The sequence below is a fragment of the Humulus lupulus genome, chromosome 2, assembly GCF_963169125.1.
Source record: "Humulus lupulus chromosome 2, drHumLupu1.1, whole genome shotgun sequence".
NCBI lineage: Eukaryota > Viridiplantae > Streptophyta > Magnoliopsida > Rosales > Cannabaceae > Humulus > Humulus lupulus.
In genome coordinates, this window is record NC_084794.1 from 262,105,219 (window position 1) to 262,121,467 (window position 16,249).

At 32.6% G+C, this 16,249-nt stretch overlaps 1 protein-coding gene across 2 annotated transcripts; it reads right to left on the reverse strand.

Moving 5' to 3' along the window:
- Nucleotides 1-1,778: 1,778 nt before the first annotated feature.
- LOC133819321 (B3 domain-containing transcription factor VRN1-like) lies at nucleotides 1,779-7,810 on the reverse strand. 2 transcript variants are annotated; one of them, XM_062252524.1, is made up of 7 exons: nucleotides 7,529-7,810; nucleotides 5,844-5,924; nucleotides 3,505-3,595; nucleotides 2,782-3,124; nucleotides 2,600-2,689; nucleotides 2,333-2,523; nucleotides 1,779-2,224 (listed from the first exon to the last, which is right to left on the reverse strand). In XM_062252524.1, exons 3-7 carry the CDS (start codon nucleotides 3,559-3,561, stop codon nucleotides 1,988-1,990), a joined length of 918 nt encoding a protein of 305 aa, XP_062108508.1. In that variant the 5' UTR covers nucleotides 3,562-3,595; nucleotides 5,844-5,924; nucleotides 7,529-7,810; the 3' UTR covers nucleotides 1,779-1,987. The 2 variants fall into 2 exon arrangements, with proteins under 2 accessions (XP_062108508.1, XP_062108510.1); XM_062252526.1 differs by lacking the exons at nucleotides 5,844-5,924; nucleotides 7,529-7,810 and having other exon boundaries at nucleotides 2,782-3,139.
- Between the last annotated feature and the right edge of the window lie 8,439 nt (nucleotides 7,811-16,249).

Sequence of the window (16,249 nt, forward strand, 5' to 3'; positions counted from 1 at the left end):
GGCTGCGGCAAATTCATCATAGAGGATACTTGCAGAAATCTCCTTTGAAACAGAATTGAGAATCCAAGAAAAAACAATGTTGTTATTTCTTAACCAAGCATTATACAATTTCGAAGTAAGGTCGGGTGGAGTTGGAATAGAGCCATCAAGAAAACCAAGCTTGTTTTTGACAGAAATTGACAATTTCATAGCTCTGCTCCAAGAAGGGTAATTATCTTGACCTGTTAGTAATTGAGAAACAAGAATGTTACCAGGGTTATCGGCATGATGAAGATTATAAGGGTTTGTTGGATCTTCAAGATCGGTTCTTGAAGGATTGGGATCGTGAGAATCATCAGAAATGAGGGAACCACCATCTCCAGAATTGTGAGTCGTGGACATTGTTGAAAAGCAGAAGAATACTTCGTGGAAGAAGGAGAATCAGAGTACAAGCGAATGAAATCAAGAACAGAACTGAAAAGAAATTAGAAAAAGAAACGACAAATAGAAGAGATGAAAGGGAAAACACCAGTCGCCCGAAGAAAGATGATCGACGGAGCTGGGGAATATCGAGAACGGAAAATCATAGGGAAAGCTTCCTTTCCCGCTCTGGTACCATATCACGGAGAGAAGCTAGAAAGGAAAAATGTTTTATTGAAAAATGATTGAATGAATATTACACGGAATGAAAAGAGGCTTAAGGTGTGATTGGTAAGAGATTTAGATTTGATTTTATGTTTTCAAAAACTCAAAATGAGTGGACCCACTAAAATATATGATTGGTATGGTATTTTTGGAAATTGTATCCTAATCAAAATTTTAATATTGTGTTATAATTTTGAAAAACGAGAAAAACTTGTTTTCTTAGTTTTGTAAAATTATTTTCCAAAATCCCACATATTTTAGTTTCTGTTATATTTTCAAATTTAATATCAATCACAGATTTAATTTTTTAAAACTCAAAAACAGTTTACTGACATTGAACCAATCACATTTTCAAAAACATGTTTTTAGTCACTAAATTCAGATTTTCATTTCAGAATCCACTTTTCAAAAAATACAGTTTTCCAATCGCGAACCAATCACACCCTTATATAGCCGAAATAAAGGAAATCAACTAAGCCTAATTAATTGGCTAATGTAAATAAAACAAACAGCTAGACTAAGTATAGAGGGAGGAAATGAAATACAGGGAAATAGAAACACTAAATCTAATACATTTTATATTTATTATTTTTTTTTAAAAAAACAAAGAAAGAAAGAAAAAGAATCCCCTATTAATATAGGTAAAGGCACCTTATCTTTTATGTAGAAGATGATTTCCTTAAAAAAATATCTTGATAAGATTTAAACTACTAATGCAAACAAATTTAATTCAATATAATGTTTTATCCATGCACTGTGTTATATTATAAGCTATCTTACCAACCAATAATATTAGGAAAATCTCAATGGAAAGTACAATTTCACAACCCATAACCTTTGAACCTAGTATAAGTATATTTAATTTTATGAAAGAATCATATATATTATAGGATGTCTTGAGAGAAAATTTTGATCACCATCAACAAATTGATTAGAGAAACCAATAATTTAAGAAACACAAAATGCAAAACAGATTCTATAAATGAATAAATATATAAATATATCTAATGTTTTAAATGAAAAATCAACAAGATTAGAAATGTCAGACCCATAAGTAGTAGTAGCAGCTGCAGAGGAAGTATTAACATAAGAAGCTTCATCAGCCACTGAAATTGAAGTTCGATGATGAATAATATGACAATTTAAGATCATGCTGAAAAAAACAATGGAAAGTACTCGTATCTATTTAATAACTCTAAACAGAACCAACTTCAACAATAACCAGTACAAATCACGTTAAATTTTTTTTAAAAAAAAGCTACAGTAAGAAGATAAACTAAAGATTAATTGAAGTTACCGTTGATAGTAGCAGGAATGTCTTGGGAAACTAAAGATAAGTATCATCAACAAGAACTAAACTATATTACTTTTTAAAAATGGAGACTTTAAGCACGGCTGGCTCCCTAGACACGAACTCAAAAACGCAAGCATCCCCTGTGTGTATAGAGTTAGCAGCCAGAAAGGCAGACCATCCTTTGGAAAAAAAGAAGCCAGAATTGCAGTTTACAAGCTTCACAAGCCATTTCTTGGTCCCCACTTTAAGAGATATGGGCTGAGTCTTTGATCCAAGATGACTCTCAACGAAACTATTTGGTAGACGCTGCAAAAACAGAAGAATAAAAGGTTTTAGCTGTCTCAATAGTCATACAAATATAGCTAAGTTTATAATGAAAAATTATAAACAATGTGAGATTCAATTACTACTTACCAGATTATAACGGCGGCGGCCTTTCATTCTTATAATTCTTCTGAACAAAGGATTATTTGAATAGAGTTGGCTAGCTTCTTTGTAAGCTTTGGTATTTTTGTAAGTCTTGTATGGCCCTTCATGCCTCTTCTTCCTTTGCCTCATCTTCGTTGGTGTGTCATCTTCAATTTCTTCATTAATTTTGGACTTGCCTGCAAACAAAAACTCAGAAGCAATTAATAGTTAACAACTATTCTATTTTTTATCATATTTTAAGTTTTGGCCTACCTTTATTGTATGGCCCTTCATGCCTCCTCTTCCTCCGCCTCATCTTCGTCGGTGTGTCATCTTCAGTTTCTTCATTAATTTTGAACTTGCCTGCAAACAAAAACTCTGAAATAATAGATTGTTACAACCATTCTATTTTCTTATCATATTTTACATTTAAGATATTTTAAGTTTTGGCCTACCTTTATTGTCCGAGTGAGACTCCTCACTTGATGCTAAATCAACCATGGATACAGTGTCATTCTTCTTCCCATTAGAATTGAAAGGAAAGAGTGTATAGTCTAGTTCGCACGAACTATTATCTATTATGGAAACATCAAAGTTCGAACTTCCTCTATAATTAAATATTAGTAGCTGTCCATTTATCTGATAATGTTCTATAAATTTTGGCCAATCTTTTTGTAGGTATATCTTGTTATCTTCTGTAACCAAACCAATCTTCCATGTATGGCCACAGGGAAGAACAAGAGATACACTACTGGCCAATGTATCTCCATACAGCATTACAAACTTGTTTGGAAGAGCCTACATGAATCACAACTGGTATAGTTCAACATATTTATTGAAAAATAAAAAAATAAAAAAACATGTGCACAAGAGAAAAAGTTTGCACATAACAAATGATTTCTCAATGTTATAATACATTAACAGTTCACTTTAATGAAATGGTTGATAAATTCTTGGGAAATCCAATTTGTTTTATCTAGTTATTCTATAATGCTTGATTGAATTTCCAAAGATGTGGAATATACAGTTTGATGCATAACATTCAATATTCACATGTTTCAATACATATAATAAGCAAAAATTTGTTTAATGCATTCTTATTATTGCCTATTTAATACACATCCACACTTTTGAAGCAAAAACTGTAAGGAACAATAGATCTATCAAGGAATTTTTACCAGTTGCATCTTTGAATGTTCAGCCCCAATAATCCTGACAAACAATAAGCTAGCCATGGTTCAAGATAACCTTTCTCTTGTTTCTTTGGGTCTGCACGCAAGAATAGACTAGGTTGGAATAAATTAAAAAAAAAAAAGCGTCCATAATCCATAAATTAAAAAGGAGAAAAATCATAATATATATACCTTTTAAGTATTAACTACCCATGATCCATAAAAAGAGAAAATATGTGTATATATCTCAGAGCATATCCAGTATTCATATTAAGAAAAAATACCCGCAACACATGAAAAAAGAGGAAAAAAAATCACAAAAACTAGTGTGTGAATGTTTAGAAAGTAACTAGAGAAAGAAGCTCTTGATCAATATGATCAAAAGAGCTAAAGGACTTTTATTTATACATTGTAGAGATGTACACCGAGAGCCAAGAGTAAGGCAAGAGAAGTTAGTTACTAAAATACAGTTAGAACAACTAACAAAATAATAGCTGAAACTAATTAACATAAACCCATGACTAACAATATTAACTATCAGTATGGAACCATGAATACTTCATAAGACAAAAATCTAATGAATAAAACATACCAGCAATACAAGAGCATGTGCAATATTCATATTTCCTAAATATATATACACATCTAAAAAGCATAATCTATAACAATAGAAGAAAAATAAATCCCAGACCAGATGCAATATTTATATATTTTATAAAACTATGCATAAAACAAACAATATGAACCTACTTTCTCTTATAGCTGTAATATCACATAGATATCTTTCAAGTATATTCTAAGCCTCAAAAGTTGCAAGTAGTGCTTATCATGAGGTATTGATATTTTTTCAGCTCATAAAGCAGTCTCACCAAATTGGCAAGAGCCCTCAAATGAAGATTTTTAATTTTTTAATAATAGAGAATGTACTAATAATAACCATGGCAAAGAAAATGTAAAGTTTTAGCAGCAATACATACTAATACTGCTAATCATTACTCAAATGGGAATATAAACAAAGCTTTGTTGCTTTGTGGAGAAATAGAAGCTTTATGAAGCTAATAAACTTGTGCATTTTCTCTCTTTGGTCCCATTCAAAGGAAACATCACCCATGTATCTTTCAAGTATATTTGAGAAATTGTGGATAACTAGAAACTATCAACTTAAGCTAAAACAATATGAATCTACTTTCTTTAGTTTAAGTAAAGCTGTAATATAACAAAGATAACTTTCAAGTATAATTTACGCCTCAAAAGTTGCAGATAGTGCTAATCATGAGGTATGAGTGTGTAATGCTAAGATGGCCAATTCTTTAAAACCAGAAACATTGAACCAAAGTTGTGTCATGTAACTCATATAAAGACAGAATCACTAAAATTGAACATTTATAGCATAAGAAAGAAAACGATTTGATGATATTGTTCGTGAATAGTTCAGTTATAGAAGACAAGAAGACCAAATTCAAACCATAGGCCAATATGTGACTGCAAATGGCTAGGGCCATGTGGTCTAAAACTTGGAAAACAAGAAGAATATATATATACAGATTATACTTTCGTATACCAACACATGAGGAATGAGGAATAATGTTATGATGTTATCCCTCAAATAGGGAAGAGAAACTTCTCATTGTGGCATTCATCTCTATCATTTATTGCTTGTTCTAATATATGTTTTCCTAAATTTCCTGTCATATTGTAGTACAACCGATCTTGAGTTTACTCAGTTTTGATCCAAAAAAAAAACAAAAAACAAAAGAGAGAGGTCAATATAGAGTTACATCCTAAATTTAAATAAATAAAATATAACTGTTATAGCATGTGATTTACACATTCAATCTCTATTTATCTTTCCAACTCTCATTTTCTCTAAAAAAAAGTAGTCTTAAGTTCTTAATTTTATTCTCAAGACCTGAAAGAGAATATAAATTTGCAGTGCGTGTAAATATATACAGTACAAATTATTCAGATTTCCTCTCTTCATTCTCTTCCACCACTCTAATTCTTCTTTCATCTATATTTTCTATCGATTCTGTTATTTCTTTATAAATTCCTCTTTTTCTACTATTTTCCTCTCTAATCATCTTCTTTATTCTCCTTCCCCACCATGTCCTATATCGCTCAACTGCTAGCGAAACATAAGAACAAGGAATATATATAGTTTCATAGTCATATATAACTCATGCTAAATATAAATGTTTTTTTCTTAAAAAAAAGGCATTGGTGATTTACATTGTGAATGTGAGTACTAAAATTAACACTCATGTCATAACATAACAAAATTATGAAGATTCTAACTCACCAATAAAGCAACATACTATAACAGATACAGAAAAAAGGAGCAATACCTAATAAATGTGATGAATCATACAAACTTAGTAGGGTACACATCAACTGCCAGTTCCAAGACAGCAACCTTTCCCCTCTTTCTGCCCAATTTAAAACAGAGAAGCATTAGGAAAACCCACCAGAAAAACAATAACCAAAAAAAGTTATCACTGCCTCGCAGAAGCAAAGTGCAATAAAAATCAATCAGTATTGAAAGTTTCAGAAAAATGCAGGTTCTTACTGCCTCATATGGACAAATTTGGACTATGGTGAATTGTGGAACTTTATTAGGTTCCATTCAAGCTTAAAAAAACTTTATAAGCAGAAAAATACAGAGATGATCTATATCTATAAATATATATATATATATATATTTCAGCGAAATGGCCACGATACATGATAGAGGCAGATAAATGGCCAAAAGAAAAAGAAAAATTCCTCTTTTTATTAGCAAATCCGGGATTCACCCTTCACCCATTTAGCAAGATATACGATTTATCTAATGCTTGAATCACTCCTTTTAGCATGGCAGGAATTCATTTTGCACATTGGGACCATTTCTAGTAAAATATCCCAAAAAAAAAAAGTGGTAAAATCAAAGAGCTACTACCAAACCTCAAGGGAGGAACTCAAAAATAGGTCTTGTTAAAGCAAATTTAATCTCATGAAAAAACAGCTTCTTTTACCACGACAAGCGAAATTAGTGTAGATGTTTCAAAGAGTAAAGGTGTTGTTACATGGTGAAAGACACAGTAAAAGAAAGAGAACTTATTATCTTTCATTGATACATATTTATAAGCAAATCAAGTTCTATACTTTGGGATTCATTAAGCAAATTAAATCCTAAACCCTTGGAAAACATAAATTTTTTTGTTACGCATTTATCATTTAAATATATAAGAAATAAATAACTTCATTTAACAACATATATTTACAGGCAGATCAGGTGAATATAGAATAAGCAATCCTCCATCTTATCACAGAAACCAAATCCAAATTGATAACATTAGAATGTAGAAAGAGGTTTCCATGGAATATCAAGCTTCAACCCCTCTGTCTAGCATATACAACATTATTATGCTTGCTACTCAAGAAATGACCTCATTTAATTTTTTTTAAAAAAAGAAATAGAAACTCCTTACCAGAAAATTGCTACACGAGTTAAATAAATCCTAACAAGTAGCGAATCACATCACAAGTTATCAGTTACCATAGAAAAGAAGAGCTGATGATATTCAGCAACAATGAACAAAAAGGCAAAAGAAAGAAAACCCACCTCGCAGAAATTATTATTTTCAAAAGCACAAGACGAAGCACAAAAAGTTACTGTTAATTTTGAGCCATCCGTATATATATTTGAGATGATCAAATTCAAATCGTAAAACCCATCCAAAGAGTCAACAAACCAATGAGAATAACCATTACCACTTAGGGAAAGTTTATCAATAGGTTTTGAAAATTATAGCATACACAAATGGATGCAAAAGACAGAGAATCAAAGGTACGGCTGATTTGGTATCAGCTTTACCCGATTCTGTAATTAAGAGACTGAAACCCACTCCTACAAATTCAAATCAATTGCTCAACACATCAATACCATTCACGTCTACTAAAACTTCGTGAACCTGTCTAATGCAAATAATAAGGCCCCAAAAATGGGTAAAAAAAGAGAGAAAATCAAAGGTACGATTTTCTGCATATTTACCATGATTCTGCAACGTCACGTACTGTAGCCGTTGCTTCTCCGGCTGGTCCCGCCTCTAGATGAACGGTACCAACTCCATTCCGACGTCGTTTCCTCGCCGGAGAGAGGTTCTCGATAGGAAAGAAAAGGGCGCCAAAGCACGCAACCAATTTTTTTTTTTAATAATGCTTTGTGACATTTTTTGATAGTTTTAAAAAAAAAATGATAATTCTTGAACAAAAAGATTTTCAAAATTCACGTTTAGGGGTTCCTTCTTTCTCGAGAGAAAGTGGGTATATTGGTAATCTACCCTTTTGTACTCTGAATTTTATAAAAATAGTTGCTTGGACCCTATGATTTTAGAAATTTTATAAAAAATTACAATTAGTACTCTAAACCGAAATATTTTTTAATATAACCGAAATATTTTTAGTTATAATAAAGAATTATACTATTTTAAACCTGTGTTTTTTGTAAAATGTTAAAATTAGACTCCAAAATCGATTTTGGCCAAACTTTTAATATTACTAAAATACACTTGCATTTATGAATTATATAAAAATAAAAACAATTTAATACTCAAATTAAAACAAAAATAAATGTTTTCAATTATTAAAAATATATTTTAAAAATAAAAAATCAAGTAAAATATACATTTAAATTAATAAAAATTATAAAAATATTGTAAATTATTATTCTTTTTTATTTTATTTTTGTTTACAAGATTCTTCATCAAGAATGCATCCCTAGATGAGCACCTAATTATGAAAAAAAAAATAGTAAAGCGTAATAAAAGAAAATAAGTTTGAGGAGCTACATTTACAAGCCATATTTATAAATTCAAAATACATTTATTTATAATTACACTCCATATATTTCCTATTTATTTTTATTTTTATAATTTTTATTAATTTAAGAATAAATACTATTTTAGATTCTTTATTATGCAAAAATTATTGATTGGACTTTCTATTTTATTAAATGATAATTTAGACCCTACATTTTGTAAAATAAAATATTTTAATATCTTTGGTTTGATTTTGGTAAAATAATTTTTTAATATGATCAAAATACTCTCCAAATTATTAATTATTGAATTGATTATATAATTAAAGATATATTTTTAAATAAAAATAAATTAAATTGATTTTAAAATAAAAATAATAAAAAATATTTTAAAATTGAACATATATTTTAATTCCAAATATAATTTAATCTTAAAACTAAAATTAAAATCAAAATTAAATATAAACCCTAAACTTATCAACCAAAAAAAAACTAAGATCAAACCCCAAAATTAACATCCTTACAGAAATACAAAACAAAAACTAAAGATAAAATTAGAACTTTTTATTTTCCCTCTTCTCTTCTTCTTCTTCTTCTTCTTCTTCTTCTTCTTCTCTTGACTGTGACCCTCACCTTCTTCCTCCCGAATCCTGCAGTGAAGTTGATGTTGGAAGGAGATCGAAGCTTGAAGTCACTGTCAATGGCTGGATCGAGAATATTATGCTCGTTCATGGTGCCTGGTTCAAAGGTTATGGGTGGAACATGGATACCTCGGATCTCGCTAATGAGCGAGGATCTCAGATTTGGGTCGTTCGTGGATGCTCCATCATCATCATCATCATCATCATCATTGTTCATAAATGAGTGAGGATCTCAAATCTAGATCTGGCTGACTTAAGGTCAATGGACAAAAGTGCATGATTGCATTTGTCGGATCTGGGTTGGGAGGACGTCTCATAGGCGTATTTGATCTGCTTCATGGACACAAGGATGACAACATGGGGTTGGGGCTAGGCAGTGTTTGGATGCCCAAAGATGAAGCATCATCATCCATCTTCTGGGAATGTTTCATTCTCGTTTTGCTTTGATTTTGATTTTGATTTTGGGATGCCACGAGCTGATGCAACCCACACCCACAAACTGATGATTCAGTTGACGATTAAGAAGTCATTCTCTAGAGTCAATAAGATGGTGAATGAGGTAGAAGATTTGTGGGTTTGTTTCTATTTTTTGTTTTGGGTTTTTTGTTATGTCAAATCTGTGGTTGCCTTTGTGAAGCTTGGTGACGAGGGTTTATATTTTTTTCTGGGATTTTGTTGTGTTGAAAAGGAGAGGGAGAGATAGAGAGAGAGAGAGAGAGGAACTTGCATGAAAGGTCTGGGTTTGGAGCGATGTTGGATTGATGCTTGAGAAGAAGATGAACAATACTAGTGCAGCCATGAATTCCTTTTGGACAAAATGTTTCTTGGTTTAGTTTTTTATTTTAGTAAGTTTCTGCATCTGATATTGTTGGAATCCTAATTTGAATATGCATTGAATCTTAATTTTTATGCAGGTATATTGTTAATTAAAGAATTTGGGGATAAGGTTTTTATTTAGTTTTAATTTAATGTAATTGAGGTTATATTTTGTTAAAAAAATTTCTTTTAATGAAAATAATGTTTTTTTCAAATTTTATTTATTTTTAATTCAGTAATATTTTATTTTAAATTGATGAATTAACTAATTTTTTTTAAAAAAAAGGTATTTTGGTAATATTAATGAATTATTTGATCAAAATCAAACTCAATGTATTAATTTGTTTTATTTTTCAAAACACAATGTCCAAATTGTTATTTAAAAAAATAGGGGTCTGATCGGTAATTTTTGCAAAACATGGTTCAAAATAGTATTTATTCTTAATTTAAATGTATGTTTTAATTAAATTTTTTATTTTAAAAATATATTTTTAATAATTAGAAATATTTAATTTTTAAATTATTTTGTTTTTAATTAATTAATACATAAATACAAGGGTATTTTGGTCTAATTAAAATTTATTTTGGTCAAAATCAGTCTTAGGGTCCTAATTTTAATAATTTACAAAACATAGGAGGTATAAATTTTTACTATAACTAATGTTATTTTGGTTATATTAAAAAATATTTTAGGTTTAGGATCCTAATTGTAACTTTTTACAAAATGCAAGATCGAGGTTTAAAATAGTATAATATCATTATGTTACTCTCCTATATATTAAAAAAAAATTACACCACTTTATTTTGAAATATATAAATATTTGTATACATATAAAGAAATCACATTTAGTACTTTTTTCTTAAATAATAAATAGACTACCCTATAGTTGGTGGAATTGAATATAGGATTACAACTTATAAGTGTTTTCATTTTTTGAAAAAAAAAAAAGTAAACTTAGAGCTCTTTTTTACTCAGCTCACCATTCACAACATGATTATATAAACTCTCACCCCTAATTTCAATTATATTGTATTTAGTAGCACTATATTTTATTTTATTGTGGAAAATGGGCACCTCACCTCACCTAGAGTATTTAGTAGCAATATTGTAATTTTTTTGAAGAGGTAATTTGCAAATCTAGAATTATAATTAAATTTAAGTGATGGTCATGGATATGTGAAAAAATTATATAATCAAATTGATAGATTGATAAGTACCAAATTTGATTATTTTTAATTCATTATTATATTATAATTATGTAGTTGATTATTTATTTCTTTATGTTTAATTAATTTATTTTGTGTTCTTAAGATTTTCAAAACATTTGGATGAAAAATAATGAATTTAGGATGTTTTACAAGTAAATGTTAAACTCGGAATTACAAGTCTAAAACTTCACACTTGATTTTGATAATTTTCCCATACTCTTTTGGAAATCTTTCAAGAAATACAAGTTTTATATCTTTTTCTTAGCTTTCCATATATTTTTTAATCGTCCAATTCCGAGCTATATCGAGGACGATATGGTCAAAATATCGCCAATGGTTGCAGCTAAAGAAACACGAAAAAATGAAGAAAATGCAAGCGTGCTAAAAATGGTCACTGGCCACGGCCTGGGAGTCATAGACTAGGGGTCGTGGCCACCATAAACTCCTGACCGTGGCCAGAGCACATATTTTTTCCAGAACAGTCCTGTGGTCGCGGCCACCAAGAATCACTGGCCGCGACCTGTGATATAATTTTTCTTAAATTTTGATTTTTAAATGTAATTTTTAATGGGCTATAAAAGGGATTAGGGTTAACTTTTAGAATAACTTTAGATTGCGAATTTTAGAAGCTAGAGCTGCAGAGGAGGAGAAAATATATCACCATCTACATTCTTCAATCTAGTTTTTTCTTTCTTCTCAAAACTCTTTTATTTTCATTGAATATTTATGTTTGCGAATATGAATGCGATTATGGAGTAGTTTTCAATACAGTTGAGGGTTATTTCAAAACCCTAGATATGAGATCTTGAATGCATTGTGTAATGCCCCGAATTCTCCGATGAGTTTAACGGCATGAATAGTAGGCCGGGAGGGCCATACTTGCTTAAATATGTTGTTAATTGACTAAATGCATGTATATGTTGATTATATTATGATATGATGTGAAATGCATGCATGTGAGTCCATATTTCTCATTACAGGGGTGTGATGGTAATTTGGCCCGTTGAGGGTAATTTGTGTATTTGGGTGCATAACTTGATTTGTGAATGAGATTCCATTATTATGGAGATATATTCGAGCTAAGCAACATGAGACGGTTACTTTTAGGGGATTAGCGGTTTTACCATAATGGGGTCAATTTTGGGGTAATAGAAATGTTCATTTGATGATAAATTGGGAATATTTGAGATCAGGGTGAAATTCTGGAGGTTTTGACTATAATGTCCCCGGGGATGTTTTCGGGACCCCGAGCATTAGGTTTTATTTAAGGTTACTTAAGGTTGAAGTAGCTTATCAGATAGAACATACGATAAGAAAACCTTTTGTTCTCCCTTTTCAAAGTCCGTTTTACCGTTTAAGCCTTTTTGACGAAATCTTGAGTTCTAGGAGTCGGAATCGAGTGAGGATCGAGGCATAGCGATCCTAGGGAAGATTAGAAGCTTCTTAACCGAAGGATTCGACGGAAAACAACCCAATTGAAGGTAATCGAAGTTTAAGTTTTGAGTTTTTCCGAGTTTCTAAGCTCTGAATTGATTTTGTGAATTGTTGAGTTTTCGGTTCGTTCGAGCCTTGGGTTTTGAGGGTTTTGATGTATGGGGAAACTTGGGAACTTTGCTTTGATGATTGGGGAATGTTTAGGGATGATTTTGGAGGCTTTGAAGTGTTAGAATCGCGGTTGGGAATGGCCCAGGGTGGAGCGCTGCGGCCCTGTTCTTGAGGCGCCGCGGCCCTTCTTTGAAGAAGCAGGTGGGGAGCTTGTGCTCGCTGGGCGCCGCGGCCCTTGATGAAGGGCGCCGCGGCCCTAGCCTCTGGGAACCCTGGGGGCCGCGGCCCAAGGTGCTAGGGCCGCAGCCCTTGCCCTGTTTTCGCCCCGTTTGCTCGTTTTGACCCCGGGAACCTAGTTTTAGGCCTCGGGAGTGTCCTTGCTACTTGGATTAGTTTGGATTGATCTCTTAGAGGTTAGATAATGGTTTGAGAACCCTTGATTATCTTGATTATTGATGGTATCCCATATGTGTTGTGATTAGGTAACCGCTAAAGGACTAGAAGCTAAACCGTTCTCAAGGGTCGTTCTTTTGTTCATTCTAGCTCGAATCAAAGGTAAGGGAACCGCACCCCAAATGTGACATGCATGGATGTTCATGAGGCATGTTGATTGTGAGAATGTGGACATGGATTGAATATAGAATGCTTAGCATATGTTGCTCACTTGTGCATGGTAATGACTCATTAGTCAGGTTTGGCAAAGGTGCTAGTATCAACTGCGAAGCTGTGACTTATTAGTCAGGTTCAGCAGTGGTACTGGGCACTGACCATGTTGAGCTGACTCTTTAGTCAGGACAGCCTTAGCGTGTATTACGCAAGCCAATAAGATTGAATCTAATCGACTATCAGCATTGAGTGACTCAAAGAGCATTAATGCCAGACCGACCCCGAGGGTCGATGAATGAACAAACAGAGCTTGGAGGCTAGTGGCTTACCTATCAACCACTCTCCCGCTACAAAACAGAGCCTGGAGGCTAGTGACTTACCTAGCAGCCACTCTCCCGCTAGAGAGGCTAGTGGCTTACCTAGCAGCCACTCCCCCGCTACAAAAGAGAGCTTGGAGGCTAGTGGCTTACTTAACAGCCACTCTCCCGCTAAAATCATGTGTTGTTCATTTGCTTGTTTGAAAGCTTTATGCTCAGTGTGATTATAATGATAATCATTTGATAATGTTTATGAAAAGTGTTATGTTTCCTTGCTGGGCTTTGGCTCATGGGTGCTATGTGGTGCAGGTAAAGGGAAAGAAAAGCTCACCTAGCCTTGAGTGGAGAGCTGATGTGGTGTTGTGTACATATGCGGCCGCTTGACCACCACGGCCAAGGAGTTCTCAGAGGAACTAGGGGGTTTACCCTATTTTGCTGCTTAGGTCGGCGGGATTGTAACTTTACAACTATAGTGACCTTTTTGTACTGAGAACCACTTGTAAATGTTTTATTTAGCTCTGCAGAGCAGTTTGTAATAAAATCTCCATTTCCGTTTTATTGGCTTTATACCTTAGCCTGTTAATCACGCTTAGAGCACGTTTTTGACCAAAGGACTCAGGCAACGAGTCAAATTTCCGGTCCACCGTTCACCGTAACTGTTCTGGGGTAGCCAGGGCGTTACACATTGATATATTTTAATCCTTCTATTCCCTTATATTAAATTGTTTCTATTTTTCTAATTTTATGCTATTATGAGATCTTGTTAGGTGGCCAACTAATTAGGGTTTTGCATTATTTAACTATCATTTTAGGATTGCTATTCACCTAATAATTTAGGATTCTAAGTAAAGTGATAAATTACAATTATGGTATTTTGACGGGTATTTTAATTGTGGTGAAGAATATAACCTAGGTTAAATGAATTGCATGCTTAATGAATTTGTTGCTTAGATTAACTTGTTTCTATTGAATGTAATACTTTTTATGGATTAAATAGATCGCATGTTTAATGGGTTTTATTGCTTGGTAAAAATGATTAATTAAGAGTGCTTAGCTTTACTTAATTATAATAGAGAAACTGAGATAATTGACTGCTTAAGTGTTATCTGCAGGGTTAATAGTTTAATTGGGAATAGAGAATCGAATGTGGAGAATAATTTTTAACTATTTCTTTAAAATCGTATTATCCATTGTTCTTTGTTTATTACTTTATTTGATGTTATTAAATCTTCAAACAAAACCCTATTTGGTTCTTGTTTTTATTTTGAATGATAAATTTAATAATAGTCCTCATGGGTTTGACCTTTACTACCACTTTACTAATAATTTAGTGAGTAATAATGAATAAATATATTTAAATTTGATACGGCATACGACACCCATCAAATATTTGGCGCAATTGCGGAGGGCTATTTTATTCAATTTGTTATTCTTTACTTACTTTGTTTATTAGTTAGGGTTTATGTTTTCAAGACTTTTATAGAATTTAGTTTGAGACACGGCGATGTACTATCAAATGCTTATCAATTCATTCAATGTCTCACAACAAATAAATAGATATGACCCAACATAATGATCACAACATAATGATCACATGAGCAAGATTAGTTGAGCTAATGACGTTAAACAAAACTTGCAGGAGTTTTTCTTATCCTTATCTTTTTATTTTGCATTGATTTTTTATTTAGTATATGTCTTGAGGACAATGCTTAAATTAAGTGTGGGGGAAGGGAAAACTACCTATTTTATTTTTATTTTTCATTTCTTTAGTTGTTATTTGTGTTTGTGTTTGTATTGTTTAGTGGTTTCTAAGTGTCTTTTTTTTAGTTTGTCATAAGCATGGTTATGTTGAAAGTCGTCTATCAACGATAAAACTTCTGATTGAGATAATAATATGTCTAGGAACTTGATGAATTCTGCATGAATTGTGTGCTTAACTCTTGTGTAGTTGTTACTTTTGCTTGATTTTTTGATTTTTTAACATAATGTGTGTACAATTATGTTGACTGTCTTTTTCGCTATCAACCTAAAGATGAGAGATTAAAGAAATAAACAACAAGAACACAACAATTTTTATGTGGCTCAGGCTATAAAAGATCCCTAGTCCATGAGTGTCTGGTATTAAGGAGATTGGAAGCTTGCTAGGGCGATCTCCAGTGGAGTTTCTCAAGCAGCGTTTATATTGCTCTAAGTACAAGGCTCTTTTTCTATAAAAAGTATGAACCCTTTACAATGAGATCCCCAGCCCTATTTATAGAGGTTGTGATCATTAATTGCTAATCATCTATAATTAATACACATTGGACTAATTAATACACATTCTCCCTATTATTGGAGTATTAATACCACTTTAATGCATTGGGTTGCATTAACTAGAGACCACGACCCAGACGATAAACGTGGGACCCACTGTAGAAAGTTACCTACTTTATGGGGAACATGCCCTTGGCACTGTCAAGGCATGCCGCACGTATTTCCTTGTCAGGCGGCGTAGTGGGAGTGCAAATTTTTGAGTTGTACAATTGAAAACACTGGACGGATTGCCAAAAAGGTTGTCATACGAACCTCTAACACTGCAAACCTGCACTGCTTGACACCTGGCTAGCCTTCTAGGTCTCGAGGACAAGGTCCTTGGCCTGGAAAACAATTATTGGTAAGGAATTCGAGGATTACTAACTAGTCATCGGGGCATGGCCTCAGAGAGACGTCTGTGCCCTACCTCTAGTTGAGATATCCACCCTCTGAGGACGAACCCTCGGGGCGTGGCCTCAGTTGAAGAGGCACGTGTAACACCCCATGTCGCTATGGCTGTTTCCTGGAAT